Source organism: Bipolaris maydis (assembly GCF_028858645.1).
Source record: "Bipolaris maydis strain C4 unplaced genomic scaffold PSV08scaffold_3, whole genome shotgun sequence".
NCBI lineage: Eukaryota > Fungi > Ascomycota > Dothideomycetes > Pleosporales > Pleosporaceae > Bipolaris > Bipolaris maydis.
In genome coordinates this window covers 600,864-619,676 of record NW_027093859.1, presented here as the reverse complement: position 1 = coordinate 619,676, position 18,813 = coordinate 600,864, and the positions used below count along the sequence as shown (strand labels likewise).

Sequence of the window (18,813 nt, the reverse complement as noted above, 5' to 3'; positions counted from 1 at the left end):
CAAATCACGAGCCGCAAGCAACTAGCGCTACTAAACTTTATCATTAATTCTTGTCAAATATTTTTTCCTAGCGTTGAGATTGGTCGGAAATGTGACCTCCGTCTGTATTTCTCGACGAAGCTGTTGTGAACAGATCCGCGATGATGTTTGTGTGAGACCGTCAGCAGGTAGCAAAGAAGTTGGCGGCAACACAGACAAGACGACAACCCTTTCTTGAATTTGGCGAGCCCAATGACCAGTAGGCTGATAGATGTAGAATACCACTAATTTGTGAAGCCGATGACGTTTTTTCAGCCAATTGAACTCAGCTACCACCATTAGCATGTTCACATGCCCGACTAAGATTAATAGATTCGGAGACTGATACGTCATGTATCGGAAATGCGTTTACCAATGAAATAGTGAGAATGAATGTTACCCTGACCAAATCCCTCTGCCCATCGATGAAAAAGCTCTTGATTTTCTAGTGACTTCAAATCCATCTTGATGACAGATTGCAGTATAGTTGTATCGGTGGTGACATAGCTATGATAAGTATTTATTAACATACTGCTCTGGCATGAATTAAGTAGATCAAATCCCACCAGCTAAGAAAATGTACCAGCCGGGATCTACTCATCGAACCTAAGAACCTAAGAGAGGCAAGTTTGATTCTATTTGTTGGAATATAGGCGAAATGCGTCTGCTTAAGCCGTGATAGCCAAGGCGATGTACGAAGAGACCTAGTTCAGCGATATCACTAATCTAATTCCAAAATTCGATAGAAAAATACTAAGCATCAAGCTATGTGCTGACAGACAACCGTTAGGAGTCGTACAAGCAGAAGAAGCAGAGTAATGGCCAGACCCCGTGTAACACTCTACTCGCTACACTAAGTCTAAATTTATAAAGTAAGAAATAATTTTTCAATAGATATTTCACTCTCAGATACGTACGCGTTTTATATAACTAATCTCCAATCAGAACAGAAGCTTAAATAAAAAGCTAATATTGAGCATTCAGGCTAGACTAATGTCGGAGCGTCTAATTAATAAGATAACAATACTCTATGTAACGAGATATCTTAATAAGCGAATCTCTTCTATTTGTTCGTTGGTCTTTATATACATCGCATCATTTCCAGATATTAGCAGCATTAGAGCCTTTGGCGTTTATAGGATAATATGGTAGGAAAGGCGATGAGATGTGACGACAGTGTGGAAATTGACGTAGGTACGGGAGGCGCGAGTAGCCTACCCCGCAGTGTCGCCCACAAATGCAAACACTAACCGCAGAACTTTCTCCCGCCATAAACAACTTGACGAACCTTCACAGTTCTTTGCAATTTTGCTCTTCTTTGATACTCCGGCAATTCTTTTGAATTGTGGCCACACACATACATACAGTCATGTCAGACACAGATTCCGACACGGCCAGCTCTGTGGGCAGCATTGTTGAAGACGCAAGCGAGCCGGATATATCTACTTTCAAAGATCTATTTTCCGATCGGCAATGGACCCGTGTGTCTGACATGGTAGCACATAACAAGGCCGAGCACGGGTTTGATCTCACAGAGACTATCAAAGGACTCGGACCAGGTGCGTAAACGAAAAGAAACGTTGGCGCCTAACCCATTTAGGATGACTACTCACGATGACATTAGATGCAGATGAGATTATAATCATCAAGCTGATCAACTACTTGCGGTTTGAAGCACAAAAGGGAACTGATCCCAAGTCCATCAAGGTGACATTAGACGACCTCTCAAGCGACAAGTACCTGCAGCCAGTTCTAGAAGACGATGCCCTGCTTTTCGAACTTGGCGACCTCATGCCTAATGACGATGCTAATGCCGTCGACTACGATGAGTACGAGGCCAAGTTGCAAAAGGATATGCCCGAAGACTTTTCCAAGATCAAACTTGTCAACGACCGTGATCAAGACTACTTTGAGTCGTACAAGGGTAACAGCATTCATCGAGAAATGATCGAGGACCGCGTACGGACAGAAGGGTATCGCGACTTCATCGAGAAGAACGCTGAAGTCTTTGCGGGAAAGACTGTCATGGACGTTGGCTGCGGCACCGGTATTCTTTCGCTGTTTTGTGTGCGAGCGGGGGCAAAGAAGGTTTTTGCCGTTGATAACTCAGGCATTGCTGTGCGTGCAAAGGAGATTATCGAGAAGAATGGATACCAAGACCGCATTGAGCTGGTCCAAGGAAGAGCCGAAGACTTCAACACACAGCGCCGGATCGGAAAGGAAAAAGTCGACATTATCATCTCGGAATGGATGGGCTACGGTTTGCTCTTTGAGGGAATGCTTGACTCGGTCCTACGCGCTCGTGATATGTATTTGAAACCCGATGGTATCATGGTGCCCTCTCACTGCAATATTCGTCTTGCACCCATCAGTGACGCCGAATGGATAGCCGACAGCACGGGCGAGAAGTTCTGGAAAGACATTTACGGATTCGACTTTTCACCCATGATACCGGGTGGTCTGCTCAACACGCATGAGATTGGCGTATTCGACGTACCTGAAAAGTCATTGTGCGGAAGCGCCAACAGCCATTTGCTAGAGATGAAGACGGTGGCCATCAAAGATCTGAGTTTCAAGATCCCGCTTCGCATGACGCTCGACCGCGACATCACATCGCTGGAAGCAATTGCTATCTGGTTCGACACCATCTTCATCCACCCAGGAAGTAGCCAAGATATCAAGACGATTGACAGCGTCGACTGGGGTAAGAATGGCGTCCCTGGCTTGGGCTTCTCAACAGGCCCTAGCAACACGCCTACTCATTGGCACCAGGCAGTGTTGCTGCTGGATCCAGAGGTTGCGAAGAAGCAGGCTTTCAAGAAGGGCACTGTCTTGGAGGGTACTCTGACGTACGCAAAGGAGAAGGGCGACGACCGCGGCATTACAGTGACGGTGGAGTGGAAGGGTAAGGGGGAGCAAGGGGATGTAGAGGGCAAGGTGGAGAGAACCATGGCCTAGATCTGTGGAAACATTGGGAGAGGGCAGATATTCGAAATACGACATTCTTTTTCGCAGTGCTCTGAAAGTGCGTGTTGGTGACGATGGAAAGAAAGCAATACAAGGGTCAGGGCTTCGCGCTAGCGTTCCGATTCCGAGAAGGGTTGCGGAAGGGTTGCAGCCATGTCTAGAGATGCACGTTTGTTCTTGTGATCAGATGACAAGAACAAGTTAGCGTGTGCACTACCTGTACTACATGAATGCTTTGCAAGCAGCGCGCAAGGTTCAAAGATGTGTGTACGAATTCTTGATGCTTTCATCTAGTGTGTAAGACGTTTTTAGTGACGACATTGCGTGTGGATCGTGCGCATGAGCTTCGAGCACATAGATCCAGGGACCCCAGATGTCGCAGCTCGCACCGCAATCCACCGAACGCTGCCCGAGTGCCTGGAAACGGATTGAAGACATCATAGACTCCCCAGACTTCCGCGACATCCAGCCATCCAAAATGTGGCAGCCACGGTAGCAACGCTCGCGAGACTTCGATGCGCGGTATTCTCCCTGGGCGCCCGCAGGCCAAGCTGCAGGCCGTCGCCCATGGCTTGTGGGAGGGCCTCCAGATTATTGTACGCCAGACCACGGCCTTGTCGCATGCACTGGGACTGACGCCACTCATGACTAGGCCTACATATCCGGTAACGCCCTGATTCTTCTCAACCGGCCCAACCATGTCCTGCAGACGCTCTACATTGACGACGAGTTTGAGCTCGAGGCAGTCGCAATAGACGAGGCCACGGGCAAGCTGGCCGTATGCTCGACGCGACACATTTATGTATACCGACCGTACGGACAGGATGAGGGTGCTATCAAGGTGGGAACACAAGGCGACGGGTGTGGATGGCCGCTGATGTTGTTTGCAGTGGTCGCTACAAGGCAGCATGGCATTGCCAGATGCCGACGACACCGTCACGACGCTCTCATGGGGGATGCCTGATGAGCTTCTCGCTGGCAGTGCTTCGCTGACCCTGTTTAACACCCATGGCGATATCGAGCATACGTGGTCCAAACAGCTGGCCAACCCCGTCAAGTTTGCCCACTTCTCGCCTGACGCCGAGTTGATAGCTTCAACCGGCCAGCACGACCGACTACTCAAGATATGGCGTCGTACAGCCTTTGGCTCCGCAGACCAGAGATTCGACTACTTCTACCTCCCCCATCCCAAGGCAATCACAGGCCTACACTGGCGGTATCCGCTGCACAAGGAGCAATTGGCCGACAATGTGCTCTACACGATATGCGCTGACAACAAAGTGCGCGTATGGGTGCCTGGAGAGCATCACGGAGTGGATGGTATGCACATGTGGGCTGAGGTGGACCTGATGGAGGCTATCATGGAGCGTCACATACCGCTGGACCGCCAGTCGACCAAGCGGTATGCCTTCTTCATTGATGGCAAGTACTTCAAACAAGCGACGGAAAGAGCAATGCAGCAGGCTTCGCCCCAGGAAAAGGACCACGGAATAGCATTCCATCACCTGATCGAGGTCGCGAACCGCAGTCCCGAGATCTGCGTTGTGCTCGACGATCGCGGCAACATGTCAGCATGGGGGTTTGAAAACGTGGGCGCCAAGGGCAAGAAGGTGACGGACGTCTTCAATATTGCCCACGTCGATGGATTGCGCATGCATTTTGCAAAGGAGCCAAAGCCCATCGAGGACAATGTGCAGTTCTATGCCTTTATCGACGAAAAGCCCGAGTCCGAACTGACCATCTTATCACATCACTTTGACGGCCGCATGGAGTGGCTGGAGGCGCGTATCGACTACTTGTTTGATCCTTCGCAGCAGCCACAGCGCATGCAACGCAAGGCCATGTGGACAGGGCACTCGCATGCCATCAAGAAAGTCAATCGTACTGCCAGTGGAAAGGCCCTTGTATCGCGCACCACTACCGATGAGTGCATAGTCTGGATACACCGACAGGGGGACGACGGCATGACGCTCCATCGTCATAGCAGTATCAACGTCACTGAGCACATCCACCGCACTGCACTTTTACAAGAGGGCGACTTCCTTGTGTTTCTACATCACAAAGAAATCTCGCTATGGGATACTCGCGGACACGAAGCCGTCGAAGTTATGCGGCTTCCCTACGAGCTACAAGGGAAGCCCCTATGTCTTTTGGTCATTCCCGAGATTGACCACGACGGGAGGCGTGTTCACGTTGCCACCGTCAGCTCTGAGATGAAAGGTATATGCTGGGAAGTTACACTGCCAGCACTAGAAACAGATTCGGCTACTGGAAGAGATTCATCGAATGGTACACATGCCAACGGGTACACAAATGGCCATGCACCAGCTTCGCTTGAGCAATTCTCGATCTTTGATCTTGGTTCTGGCGACGACCTTGCATTCGTATTGCCTGTGGATCCTGCAGGCTCGGCACCTGTCATCTCCGGTTTTCTTGACGCATTTGCGCGAGACACTGCCATTTCGTACACCAAGTCGGGAGTCATCAAGTCTTGGACTGCCCGTGTCAATCTTGAAAAGCGAGATCTTGAATGGTTGTTGACTTCTGAGGTGGATACTGGGGTACACAGCCCTTCGCTTGCCAGTGGGACATCAATACGAAAAGCCGCGCTGGTGGACGCTGAACGGACTACACTTACTATCTGGAACACCCGCAGTGCGCAACTTGAACATCAGGAGACCTTTGAAGGCAATGGCATCATCTCTGATCTTGATTGGTCTTCCACTCCAGATAACCAGTCTATCCTCGCTGTCGGCTTCCCTCACCGTGTTGTCATCTACGCACAGCTGCGATACGACTACCTGAATGCAGGTCCATCCTGGGTAAAAATTGGTGACGTGCGAATTCGAGACATAACCCCCCATCCAATCGGTGACTCTGTATGGTTGGGTAGCGGCAATCTCGTCATAGGCGCGGGCAATCAGCTCTTCATACAAGATGAGCATGTGGAAATAACTGACAGTCTTTTCCCCAGTTTACGAACTTTGTCACGCAAGACTGCGCATATCGACATCTTTGAAGCTGTCAGTCGTCTCAATGGCCCGTTACCGGCATACCATCCTCAACTGCTGTCGCAATGCGTATTGGCTGGTAAGCTGCTGTTAGTGCAGCGTATCTTGATCTGTCTTTATAAGAAGCTCAAGTTCTGGATTGAGGGCGAAGAGTTTGACAGCACATTGGGCTTTGCCCCTGAGGACTTCTCTGAGGATCAGGTATGTATACTGGCGGATTCGATAAGATGGCCATTAACACGAGTAGACCCAAATGACTGCATCCAAGAAAGAGATACACTCGTCGTACATGGATTATTCAGATGATACTGAACCAGAGGCTGTTACTGAAGAAGTCGCGTCAAATCTCAAGGAGCTTCTGACTAAGAAGCAGATACCCTTGCTTTCAAGTCGCGAACAATTCCGTCTAGCTGATATCGTCGAGTGCATTGGCATGGTTGAGAGGCATCGCCGTTCGGTTGATGACAACGCGGGTCGCTTCTTGCTCTTTTTCCGACAACACGTCCTCAGCCAAGTCCACAAAGGACCCATTTCGTGGCGTGAGATTGTCTGGGCCTTTTATTCTGGAAGCCAAGACATTCTAGTAGACCTCGTCAGCAGGCATTTTAGCGGAAAGATGCTGTGGCAACATGCGAAGGAATGCGGAGTGTTCATGTGGCTGTCGGACACGAATGCACTCCGCGCACAATTCGAGGTCATTGCTCGGAATGAGTACACTAAAACGGAAGAGAAGAATCCCGTTGATTGCGCCTTGTACTACATGGCTCTGCGTAAGAAGCCGGTCCTGGTTGGCCTATGGCGCATGGCAACCTGGTCAAGAGAACAAGCCGCTACACACCGGTTGTTATCGAACAACTTTAATGAAGAACGCTGGAAGACTGCTGCACTTAAAAACGCATATGCTCTTATGGGCCGAAGGAGGTTTGAATATGCTGCGTCCTTCTTTCTTCTTGCAGATCGCCTCGACGTGGCTGTCAACGTGTTGCACACTCAGCTAGGAGATACGCAACTTGCTATTGCTGTAGCAAGGGTCTACGGCGGCGATGAGTCTCCTGTGCTACTGGATTTCCTCAAGAATAAGATTCTGCCCCAGGCTGCCCGGGAAGGAAACCGGTGGCTTGCAATCTGGGCCTACTGGCTACTTAACCGCAAGGACATGGCAGTGCGTGCGCTCGTCACGCCGCTTTCCGACCTCATCGACATATCCGAGAGCCCTGACCCACTTGCCAAATCCTACCTCACCGACGACCCTGCTCTTGTAGTACTATACAAGCAGCTTCGCGAAAAGAGCTTACAAACGCTCCGTGGTGCCACCATGATCGGTATGCGCGAGGAATGGGACTTTGTGTTGCACACGGCTGGACTGTACGACCGCATGGGCTGTGATGTTCTTGCGCTCGATTTGGTCAAGACATGGGAATTCCTACTCCCTCCACCACCATCGATAAACAAGTCACAAGCTACTGGCGACCGCGTGCCAATGCTCAGCCCTACGATGCCACGCGAGAGCTCCGAAACCCACGGACGCAACTCCAGCGCTGAGGATTTCGATTTTGATCCTAGAAAACTGCTGCGTCGTCGCAGTTCATTGGTCGTGGCAGATTTACCAGTCAGAGAGTTCAAGAAGGGGGAGAGCCAGGCGGCGCCGCTTGAGGAGGAGGCGGATTCTGAGCAAGAAAAGGAGAAGAAGGAAGAGAAGAAGAAACCACCGCCTACGCAATTTAACGAGCCGGATGCGAATAGTCTGTTGGATGCTTTTGGGTTTTAGGCAGCTCAGGCTTGATAGTATGCAGGAAGAGGGTATTAGGATATTAATACACGTTTTTTCTTTAGCCCTGGAGACCTTTGGGGTTTGCGGTGTCGTGTTGAGTGTACTATTCGGAGCTTGGTAGTAAGCTTCAAGATCCACAAAGGCGATCTTCTCGCACCGCCTCAGCATCATCTCCAGAACGAGCTCGAGATACAACGGTGGTGATGTTCTTCCGCCCAATGTAGCGCCAGATTTGGAATGCAGCCGGTACAGCCTCACTCTGTTAGCAAGATAGTAAGGAAGTAGCCCGTGAACAGTGCCAAAGAGAAATGCAGCATCAGCCACCCATCACCCTGGCTGACCTGGTTACCCACTGCTGTGACAGCTAGCTACTGACTGTAGTAGGGTAGATGCTATTGTTTGTCACATCACTCACAGGTGGAAATCCTTCCATCTCATCTATCGAAATTTGATCAATCATGCCCCAAACACCGCCCTGTTCTGCCTCACCCACTCCTCAAGCCTTACCGGCGACCGGCCCGTATAAAGCGCCACATTCTTCACCCCCTCCTCGTAGTGAGGAAACCGCTCACCATTCCCCTTATCCGGACCCTTGGTACCCAGCGTTCTGACCATGTAATCTGCAAAAGATGGAGGCATACCGCGAGTGATATATTTTTTATATCCTTCCTCAGGACTTAGTGTCGTTATTTTCAAGTCTTTGTTGAGAACGCTGCCGATCCTTGCAACGCTGTCTCGTATCGAAAGTACCTCTGGGCCATAAAGATAGACGATTTTTTGACCTTTTGGACCAGAAACGATAATGTTGCCTATGACGCTGCCAATGTCACTCGGGACGATGTTGTCCTGTTCAAACTCGGCGCCATACAATTTGACATGATTGGTCGCTATGCCATCTCTTGCTGATAGCAGGTTCGTGGCGAAGCATCCGGGACGCACAGCGACGTAATTCTCCGGACCGAGGAGTTCTTCTAGACTTGCTTCAACTTGGGCGTGGACGAAGGGGAGGAGGTCGGATGGAGAGATGGCGCGTAACGCTTGGTTGGTGTAGACTGTGAAACTGCTTAGGAAAACAACGAATTCGACGCCTTCATTCTTCATTGCAACGATGGCATCGTGGAGGTGTTCATATTCATGATGGATCAAGTAGATAAATGCGCGCTTGGCTCCAGAGGTCTTGATGGCCTGGCTGACGGTCGGGGGGTTCCTCAGGTCGGCTTGAATGCGGTGGAAGTCGCCAGCGGCTTCAGATTCTGCAGTGAGACTAGGAATGCTCTTCGATGGGTCTCGCATTGCCAGCCAGATTTTGGCTCCAAGGCCTCCGGCTGTTCGTGCGGCAGCAGATCCTACTTGGCCAGTCGGACCGAAGATGATGACCGATGTCATGGCGGGGATTGTGAATGGGTTTGGTAGTGGAAATGGATGGTTGGTACGTTGGTGTATTGGTGTGTTGGATCGTGTTATTTCCCGTGTGTTTGTAGCATGCACTACTTTCATAAGGAACTGAAGGACCAATATAGTAGTCATTCTAGAAATACCATGGTACATGATCAGCACTAGGACTCTGTAGATACTCCGAACTCCACGCGTGTGTTAAATCCGGGGTACAACGAATTGCATTTCAACATTCTTTTTTCTAGCTCGTATTATTCTTTTCATGTCTTCCAACTTCAGAATCTTTTCCCTCCGTTCCGTTGAAGACAATAGTTCCGTCAAGTACACAATTCGTTAGCGTAACTGATGAATGAAAAAGGCTTCTGTTAGTCATCGTGAATCAAGATATCTGTCACACGGCGCAAAATCCGAGCAATGATAAATCCTCATGAATTATGTGCCATATAGCACCCTCATTATGTACGCACCAGCGCTGATCAAAAGAGATGGCCGAGTGGGTAGTCATGCGGTGACATATATCGATCTCACGACCATTGAATTAGGGACTACCGTGTCGTTCTTGATACTTGTACGTCTGCTATGTTCGAATACTTCAATTGCTTTGGCGTTGGATACGCTTCCTATAAGGATACATCTCCCATGGCTTCACCGGGCACAGATTCTTTTATCGCAGGTGAGGTCTCTACTTCGGCGCCGTGTAACATTCACTCTAGCGACCGAGATTTCCTGAGTCTTCATAGTAGTGGTATCATCAGCTCACCAATGAGTGCGCATATGCTTCACCTAGTATGATAGGCCTGGGCCAGGCACTGCAAGGGTGCTGGCTTCCAGGGTTCCGGCTATCATCACTTGTGGAATCAGGCGATGCTATTATGATCAACGCTCTTTTTCGGACCGATACAGTATTCTGCATACACTACACATGCACATGCGTTGAGTTGTTCTTGGCCTATCAAGGTTCAGCTTCCTTCTGCGCCATGAAGGATGCAGACTATGCGCTGCTCCGCGGAGGACTACGGACATACTGACTAGATAGTTTCTATCGTTTTCTAGTACTACAATAATTGCAAGGCCTGAGAAAACATGGAAAATGTATCGAAAAAAAGTTTGGAATGTCATTTAGTCATACGCACATGTAGTCATCCAACATACATACTTTATGCCAACTCGCACTCGATCAAGCTCTCCTGTGAGTGCTTGACACTCCATACTTTCACAATCTTTAGATCAAGTCCAGGCGACTCTAACAGTCGTCTCCACTCTTCCATTGTACGCTCCTTGGAAGAGAAAAGTGTCATCATCATCATGTCCAGTCCCGTGGCCTCGGAGTCTGCTCCCTGGTCTGGTATGATGATTTCGTTGATTAATAGTTTGCTGTATCCTTGCTTCATAGCACCGGCAACTTGTTTCAAGATGCTCTTGCACATGTCGTCGGGCCAGTCATGGAGCACTGAATGTAAGTAGTATGCTCGTGCCGCTGTTGATGTTAGTCAATGCTCACAGTCTGCCGTTTTTTGTTTTCAGTCGTACCTTTTATGAGCTGCTCAGTGTGAAAATCATATTTCATGCGCTCTACATCGTCATGTAGATGCTCGATGCCATCGATGACAGGGGGAAGGTCCTGCAATATGAGCCGACCAGGCGCATTGGGATGTTTTAGCCTAGTCTTGTAAGTATGCATGTTGTGATTATGTTCCTACGACCATACCTAAACTCTTCGATATCATGTCCATGGCCTCCTCCAACATCTACCAGCATCACCGCATCCTTAGATGTATCCATACCTTTCACGAGCCTTTCTTTCACTGGGTAAAAGTCGCGGTCCATCCAACTTGGTCGACCTTGTCGATATCCACTCATGTGATGATTGAACTGATGGCCCAATGGTGGATGAGCAATCATGTATTCAAACATGCTCATTTTCGTATTGAAAGCAAATTGGTATGGTCCGGATTCGACATCTGAGGTGAGTTCGTAGTTGGTTCCCTTGAGGTATTCTGGAAACTTGCTGCAGGACGGGTGGGCTCCACCAGCACTGATCAGGTCAGTCTTGCAATCAAATTTAGTAGTTTTGAGTCAGTTTTCGACACTTACAGACAAGGATAACCGTCTCCAATGATGGGTATGTTTAGCGCTTTGGAGAAGTTTGTTGGTGCGTATTCGTCAGCTCCTATCTCCTTGATATAGCCCATAGCTGCGATGTGTTTCATCATGCGGGCTGTAAAGTTTAGAATATTTTCGTGAAAATATGCGAGTTTGTACGCTTACCCAGTGTTTGGCGAGGAACTCCTAGCTCGCTCGCAATCTCATCGACCTTCGTTGGCCCGTTTTTCTCGGCAAGTACCCTGAATACACCTGCATTGTAGCAAGCCGTAATAGCCGTATGACAGCCCGGCTACAAGAGAACTTAGATACGTTCAGTCCCAGGATCTTGATACGCATACCTGAACCCAGTTGTGTTTGATCATTGTTTCCCGGGGAGTCTCCAGAGCCACTACCAGACTCCTGGCGAGCGCGAGCATATCCAAACGACTGTCGTTGCCTTCTGTAATTGAGGATTTTCTAAACATCAGAAGCTTCTCTAGTATCTTGGGAACGGCTCCTGGATCATTGGCACGCACGGCTATGCCGCCATCGAGTAGTGGTACGGTCATTCTCAATGATGGGTTTGGTGAGGAAGTGCCTGAGCGAGCAGAAATAATAATATTGCTAAAACAATCCTGCTTTAATCACAAGGTAGATGATTGTCTGATATGAGGGGGCAGAACGGACGTCCATGACTTTATGACCAAATTCCTTAGGTGATCTTGACTCGTTGTGTACCACAAGGCACATCAGCACTAGCCATATCTTCAACATCTCCCGAACTACAAGGATGTATGATTTGACAGACGTAATATATTTCATGGTGCAAGATCCTCCCCGAATTGTTAGGATTCGCAGCGTTTCCGCACCCAACTTAGCCGGTCAGACCCTTGATCGATTGATGTCTGTAACACGAACCATAGCATTGGTAATGAACGAGCGCTAAAACATCGCCTCTTAAACGAGCAAGACGCAAGAGCGGTTATATAGTCACATTTCGACTGGTCCGCTGTGCCGCAATTAGCGCGATGTTGGGAACAACTTCAGCGGCAGGAAAAGAGTGTTCTAGAATGATTCGAGCGCATCTTCATGCATGTGGTAGCGAAGAGGTCTGATGAATTGCTTCATGGCGTTTTTTTACTACCAAATGTTATGTACTGATTAAGACATCTTCAGCTTGTATGCTGACGTAGTTGTTACTTGGTGCTCAATTATCCGTGACAAGCGAGGAGGATCCCGCCCTCCTTTACGCTACATGCGCAGTATATAAACGGCGAACAAGGACTGATCTGCACCGAGAAATTAAAGGATTAGTTTACATCCGCACTTGGAACTCGCCAGCATGCGTTATGCAGGAGATGTTGCTACCTTTCGGTGTTGGTACGCATTGATTGCGTGGACTTGCATTTTCGATTGCGGCGTGGTCGCGATCCGCTGCAGCAAATTTCCGTTGAGCAGAATATCCATCAAAAGACACGGGAACTTTTCTCTTGGGAGAAGATGCAACAACATGGAATCAGACGCTCAGACTGGATCTACAACATTGTTGTTGGCTTGAGCAATGTATAAGACATGTCTATGTTCATCGGCTCGCTGCAGAGCCACTCAATCTTCTTGGAAAATATACGACAGCCCTTTAGTCTTCTTGCAGAGTTTGACGGTATTATGTCAGTGCCAAACGCTTTGCCTGAGCATCTCTCCAACGAAGACAAGGGGCCTACGATATTAGCGGTATGCATCGCCCTGACTGCTCTGGCAACCATCTTTGTTGCTGCAAGACTATATGTCAGAGGCAAAATCCAATCGCACATTGGCCTAGATGACTGGCTCATGATGCTATCCATGGTAAATGTTCTCTTCAGGGCTCTCTCAGCCATGTAAGATACTGACGTTTAAATAGACATGTGGCTATGTTATGCTTGGCCTAACGATAGCCGCCGTACGGGCTGGCAATGGCCGTCATTTCGTTATGCTCACCACCGAGCAAAAATCAGACGCCATACTGTACACTATTGCTGGCTTTTGTCCAGGAATACTCTCATTTGGAATCCCCAAACTAGCCGTGGTGGCGCTCCTAACGAGGATCATGAACCCCAGCCGAGGTCACACGGTGTTTCTTTGGTCAATGACTGGCGGTTGCTTGATGATTTTGCTTGGCTGTGTTGTCATCCTCTTCGCACAGTGCACGCCGACTCGATCGCAGTGGGACTTTACAGTCAAAGGCACCTGCTGGAGCCCATGGATTCTGGTATACTATGCCATTGTTGCTGGCTGTACGTTATCCGTGTGAAATGGGGAACGCGACTCATTTTGACAGCTTTATCCGCCATTGTGGATCTTTATCTTGCGATTTATCCGGCTGTTGTTCTCTACAGATTACAGATGAATGTAAAGAAGAAGATCGCTCTCAGCTTTGCGCTAGGGCTAGGCTCCATGTAGGTCTGCAAACACTTGTGTCAAGATGACTTCTCATTTATGAAATAGAGCTGCAGCCGTGGCGGTTTACAAGTCGACTAGGCTACCTGCACTTGCCAGCACTGACTTCAGTTGTAAGTAAAAGTTTGTTTCAAAGCTACAAGTATATGCTGACCGATCGTATAGACGACACTGCCGATATCACAATTTGGACTAGCATTGAAGGAAATGCAATCATCATCGCCGCATGCATTCCAACTCTCCAGCCACTAATTGATCGAATCTTTGGTCACGGTTTATTTGGCAGCACAAGAGGGGAGCGAGGACGAAGCGGTAATGAATCACAGGGCCAACATGCCACGAAGCTGGTCACAATCGGAAGTAAAACATTTCGGTCATCCAAAAGACACAAGAAGACGGGGATTTCAGACACGACGATTGGCCAGGAGAGCCAAGAGAGTATTCTGAGCTTCAACCGTCGATATTTTAACCATTATAGTAAGGGAGAAGAAGACTTGATCATCACACGAACACAGGAAGTATCGATTCAGGTAGAATCTATAAGTAATCATTAGTAAAAGGGGCATGTGTTACGCAGATTTGGTATACGCTCGGGGACTGTTCACTTGATGCCACGTTTATCACTGAGCTTTTTTGAAAGAAGACGTGCCTAATTGTTTCAAATTTGACATCTCCATGTCTTCCCGATGGCTACGTCAGTGGTTTTACGGAAAATTATCATGGCGTATCAAAGCTGGGTCAGGCAACCTTCGTACCACTCTTTGTGAGTACCTAGGTCAAATATATATTCTTTACCCCTTGTTATCTGAAATTGGCTCACCACCAAATTTTTGCTTAGCCATCATCAACCATGTGTGCTCTTAATATACACACACTCCACGACGACATACTCTACGAACTGCTAATCACGTGCCGAGATCTGATATCCCTAAAACGCTTGATCCTCACCCACTCCGCAATCTACCACGCATTCAACAACCGCCGACGCCTGGTTCTCAGAGCGGTTTTCAAGACACAAAGCATTGTCCGTCTCAGGTACTGTACCAACAATGAACACTACCTGAAGGAAGCGCATAGATACATTGTCTACATGCCACCTTGCAATGTAATTGACCGCGTCGCCCTACGCGAGGCCCTCTGGCCTATCGTCAGGCAGTCAATGCCATCCATGATCTCCTGCGAGTGGGCTTTAGCCCTTCACACTCGCTATAGTCAAGCAGGGCTCAAGCACAACGAACTCGTGTTTGCCAAAGAAGCCGCACTCACCATGTTATCCACATCGCTGCCCCTGCACTTTGAACAGCGTACACTCTTCAGAGCCATCACCCAGACATACGCGGCTTCAGACACACCAGAAGAAGCAATAGAACTAGATGAAGCCATTATACAACGCCTCGATCCACGGTTGGATGCTCATAAAATCTGGGTGGAAGACTTCATGCACACGTATCAAACCAACAGAAACGGTCAAAAAGGTTTGGACCTCCAGCTGAGGTGCTGGCAGCTCTGCCGAGACACTCGGACCAGAAAGCAAAGTTACTCTAAACTGCGCAAAAAGCCTTATCTGTAGCTATCAGCTCAGAGGCGAGAATTACAAGGCGTTTGGGGTTTTCTCAGTCCAACAACCCCAGGGTATACTGCTTGGTTGCGAAAATCGATGGATATGTTCTACAAGGCTAGTCAAGACTGCGAGGCTTGAGACAAGCAGGACTTGTACTAGCAGAGGTATGTCGCTAATATGAGCGGGGACGTCTGGTGGGGAGTAAGAACTAGGAGGCCATTGGTCGTACTGTCTTATCCAAAAGGGCGCAAATGACGTGTGCGGCGGATCGTAGCAGGGTCTTTTCACCAGGACAGATCTAATGTACGTTGCCATGGCAAGAATCAAAACTGACCTATTTACTGTTTTTCAGTTTCTCAAACTGAATCCTTTTGAAGATATAGGTGTGTTGTGAAATTGTGACGAGAAAGTCTCGCTTCTCCACATGGTATGTAGTAGATTATCTCGTTCCAAATATATCTGATATCACAAAGCACCGTCGTCTCGCTCGTCAGCATGCCCAAACAAGCATGACTTTCAGACACTCCTCACTTGGTACCGGTTCTTCCATCTCGTGTCCCAACTTGGCTTCTTCGAGTCCCTCGCTTCACTCTGTATATCCACTGTGCATCCTGCTCACCCCCACATATCCAGAACCTCATTCTATCTTACCAACCCCGTTCCCTCATGAAAAATCGTTAGGCCAACACTTCTCCTTAGGCCAAGCTACTGAATCATGACTCGCCGCATGCGCCTCCAGCTGCGCCTTGTTCGTATTTACAATTTCGCGACGGCAATTCTGGCACTGTAGTGTTCCCCGCACAGGCGCGGGCGTGCCGTTAGCTGGCTATGCAGCAAAAGAATTGCTTGTGTAAAGTATGGGAATGTTTGAAAGAGCGGATAGGTTCAAAGAGGAGGATGAAGCATGGGAATGCCTACAATGGAGGTTGGCTTGGGAGGCTTGACGGGGAGGCCGTTGGCCTTGACGGGGGCGCGGGTGCCTGCTTTTTCGGCTTTGCGGTGTTCGCGTTGGATCTGTGCAGGTGGGTGTTAGTGAATGTTTTCGTTTGGCTGATGACAGGGGATTGGCATACTCGGTCTTTCTTGGAGATAGGCATTGTAGTGGTTTTGTATAAAATTTTGGGTACGGTGGAAGAAAAAATGGACTTGTAGTTGGAGGCGCTTGCACAGAGCGGGTAGACTGAGAAAGAAGGGTCTCTCGCTAAACTAGCGGCTGCATGTGAATGGGATCCACCGATTTACAGCCCCGCGTAGACCCGCATGGTAGCCGCCGTATAATTCTATGCATACAGCTATCGAAGGAGATTACTTGGGTTATTTGGCTTCAAGCATCATCTAATAATCAGTAGTTTTGACAGCCCGGCTGACAGTGTTAAAGAGGGGTGCAGCTTGAGCTTCAATTTCAGCACCGCTGGATAGGCTGTCAACTACTGGTTTTATGTACTTACTTTACGATATAAGGCGCACCTGCGGCGTGCACTCTTGGCCTCCGGAGGCTCCTACGTAAAACAGACTTTTCGCTCTTATCTCTAGCTACTTGGGCTGGTCTGGCTGGTTGGGCGGAGATTCTGGTGTTCGTCACATGACCAGACGCTATCCGAAAACGGATATTCCAGAAATCTTGGCATGCCAATCAGCGCACAGCTTTCTAGAGCCAACTAAATCGCGCTTCTTCTTGCACAAAAACCTCCTTTCGGACCGATTGCAAAATGCAACTAAAGCTGCAAAAATTTGCAAAAATAAAAACATACGACAGCGGGGATTCGCTAGTGGTCACCCACCTAACTACTAATCCGCCGTTTTCCTGCTTAATTACCGCTGAGCGAACGGGAAGCGATGCTCTCAAGAAACTTTGGTCGTATGTACCATAATAACCAAAATGTGTGAGAGTAATCCCCGAGTGTAATGATGTCGCTGTTTCCTATGCCACCATTTATCGTACTTCATCCAACCCATCTTTCGACATTCCCACGGTCTCGTGTTCTTGCCTCAGCTTCCCGGGATCGTACTCCTCAAAAGCAAAGCTCCATGTCTTTCCCTTGATGATTGGCCCATGAGAATCCATCTTACTGCTTGTTTTGCCAACATGTTGGAAAAGGCTCGGCGTGATAGCATACCGCAGCTCACCTCTGGCATCGGCATAGCGCTCTGTCAAAACATCCACATAGCCAGTTTTCACTTGCGCAAAATACGAGACTAGCTCAAGAGCCTTCTGTCTGGGAAAGACAAAAGCTTGACTGCAGCAGCCGAATTGGGGCATTTCATGAACTCCAGCAGGAAGAGGTAGAACAGTCATGCGCCCCAGTGCGAAGAAGAGCAGTATGAATACCGCCATGAGGGCGTAGAATGTGGCCACTAGGCGACGAAAGCTGTATCCACTGCGCACCTCTGATGACCGTAGGTGTGTGTTGAGTGGCAGCAGAAGCTTTGGTGAAAGTTTCGTAGTGCGCAAGAAAGAAACAACTGCCGCCGGCATGGCAGCGAAGCAGAGCGAGTAGAAGAGATACGTCTTCCATTCTTCCGAGTTCCAGCCCAGAAAAGCCTCCGTGTAGAATAGGCGAAGATACAAGAACTTGTTCCCGTGTCGCTGTATTGACTGGTCCTCAGCAGCCAACAACGCATTGATAGTGCGGTGGTACCATCCGTCCATGGCGAGAACGTCGTCTTCGAGAATAGCGATATACGGCGTGTTAAGCTCGGCACATTTCGATACCAGATAGGAGTAATCGTACAGTCCCTTCTCCTTGAAAGCACCTCCTTGAGCCTCCATTCTGCGAACGTGAGCCATTTCTTTTGCATCAAGGCCTTCGTATGCAAGTACACGGTCGGCCAGCCTCGATAGCCACGTTTCTCGATAAGCTGGGTGGGCTTTAGGATCTGAATGCGGTATAAACACCACGAGGTAAAACTCGTTCCTTTCATCCACTGTCAAGCCATCCAACAGAGACCCAATGGCACCAGGTAGGTATTGTGGGCCATGACGCGCAACCGAGGGTATGCCAATACATAGTTTCTTGTTGGAGTCCTTGCTTCCTAACAAACCGACGCTTGATGTAGAGTTGAAAATGGAGATGTACGCCGTGGCCTGCTGGTATCTCAGGGCAGAGTATCGCGGAGTGTAGGCATTGGACGCATCGAAGAAGATGGATGTAGGGTCGTGCGTAGACAGTGAGCAGATTGTGTAGACGAGAATGAAAGCCAGGGCGATGGCAGTAGCAGTGACTGGATAGAAAGAAGGCATGCTGGACGAGGGGCTGGGCAGAGTGACTGAAGCATTGGGCACATGTGGGAGGTGAGAGGTAAAGAAAGCTTAACAGCAAACAAGCCATTGGTGACACCTTCCCGGCGAAAGGACCATCGGCCACAGGACTGGCTCATTTCACTCCATATCAAGGCAAGCCAGACTGAACAGGCCGCAAAGAGCTGACGCCAGCGTCATGCGAAAGAGTGGAATGCTACACCGAGTACAACTACCCAGGGCATCCACAGTTAGTAATCCGCGGAACCCAATGGCATTCCGTATGTAGATGGCAGTGGATACAGGATCGACAACAAACCCATTCCCAATA

General features: G+C 48.9%; 6 protein-coding genes across 6 annotated transcripts; 2 read left to right on the top strand and 4 right to left on the bottom strand.

Annotated features, from left to right (window-relative positions):
* Window positions 1–1,288: 1,288 nt before the first annotated feature.
* PSV08DRAFT_407807 (wd repeat-containing protein) lies at window positions 1,289–7,828 on the top strand. Its single transcript, XM_066093784.1, has 5 exons — window positions 1,289–1,577; window positions 1,643–2,955; window positions 3,638–3,826; window positions 3,876–6,197; window positions 6,244–7,828. The coding sequence occupies exons 1-5, from the start codon at window positions 1,388–1,390 to the stop codon at window positions 7,762–7,764; spliced, it is 5,535 nt and encodes a 1,844-aa protein (XP_065949540.1). The 5' UTR covers window positions 1,289–1,387; the 3' UTR covers window positions 7,765–7,828.
* A 395-nt stretch (window positions 7,829–8,223) lies between these two features.
* Window positions 8,224–9,153, bottom strand: PSV08DRAFT_173585 (uncharacterized protein; the record flags this gene model as incomplete). The annotated part of the gene is made up of 1 exon (XM_014221331.1): window positions 8,224–9,153. The coding sequence occupies one exon, from the start codon at window positions 9,151–9,153 to the stop codon at window positions 8,224–8,226; it is 930 nt and encodes a 309-aa protein (XP_014076806.1).
* A 1,023-nt stretch (window positions 9,154–10,176) lies between these two features.
* Window positions 10,177–11,917, bottom strand: PSV08DRAFT_359752 (S-adenosyl-L-methionine-dependent methyltransferase). Its single transcript, XM_014221330.1, has 6 exons — window positions 11,607–11,917; window positions 11,431–11,557; window positions 11,257–11,380; window positions 10,871–11,197; window positions 10,693–10,823; window positions 10,177–10,639 (listed from the first exon to the last, which is right to left on the bottom strand). Exons 1-6 carry the CDS (start codon window positions 11,814–11,816, stop codon window positions 10,320–10,322), a joined length of 1,239 nt encoding a protein of 412 aa, XP_014076805.1. The 5' UTR covers window positions 11,817–11,917; the 3' UTR covers window positions 10,177–10,319.
* A 672-nt stretch (window positions 11,918–12,589) lies between these two features.
* PSV08DRAFT_399587 (uncharacterized protein) lies at window positions 12,590–14,237 on the top strand (the record flags this gene model as incomplete). The annotated part of the gene is made up of 6 exons (XM_014221329.2): window positions 12,590–12,627; window positions 12,888–13,092; window positions 13,148–13,520; window positions 13,565–13,682; window positions 13,732–13,796; window positions 13,849–14,237. 6 exons carry the CDS (start codon window positions 12,590–12,592, stop codon window positions 14,235–14,237), a joined length of 1,188 nt encoding a protein of 395 aa, XP_014076804.2.
* A 1,626-nt stretch (window positions 14,238–15,863) lies between these two features.
* PSV08DRAFT_359751 (uncharacterized protein) lies at window positions 15,864–16,374 on the bottom strand. The gene is made up of 3 exons (XM_014221327.2): window positions 16,318–16,374; window positions 16,163–16,258; window positions 15,864–16,028 (listed from the first exon to the last, which is right to left on the bottom strand). The coding sequence occupies exons 1-3, from the start codon at window positions 16,339–16,341 to the stop codon at window positions 15,909–15,911; spliced, it is 240 nt and encodes a 79-aa protein (XP_014076802.1). The 5' UTR covers window positions 16,342–16,374; the 3' UTR covers window positions 15,864–15,908.
* Window positions 16,375–16,741: 367 nt separating this feature from the next.
* PSV08DRAFT_196624 (uncharacterized protein) lies at window positions 16,742–18,485 on the bottom strand (the record flags this gene model as incomplete). Its single annotated transcript, XM_014221325.2, has 1 exon — window positions 16,742–18,485. One exon carries the CDS (start codon window positions 18,483–18,485, stop codon window positions 17,178–17,180), a length of 1,308 nt encoding a protein of 435 aa, XP_014076800.1. The 3' UTR covers window positions 16,742–17,177.
* Window positions 18,486–18,813: the final 328 nt, after the last annotated feature.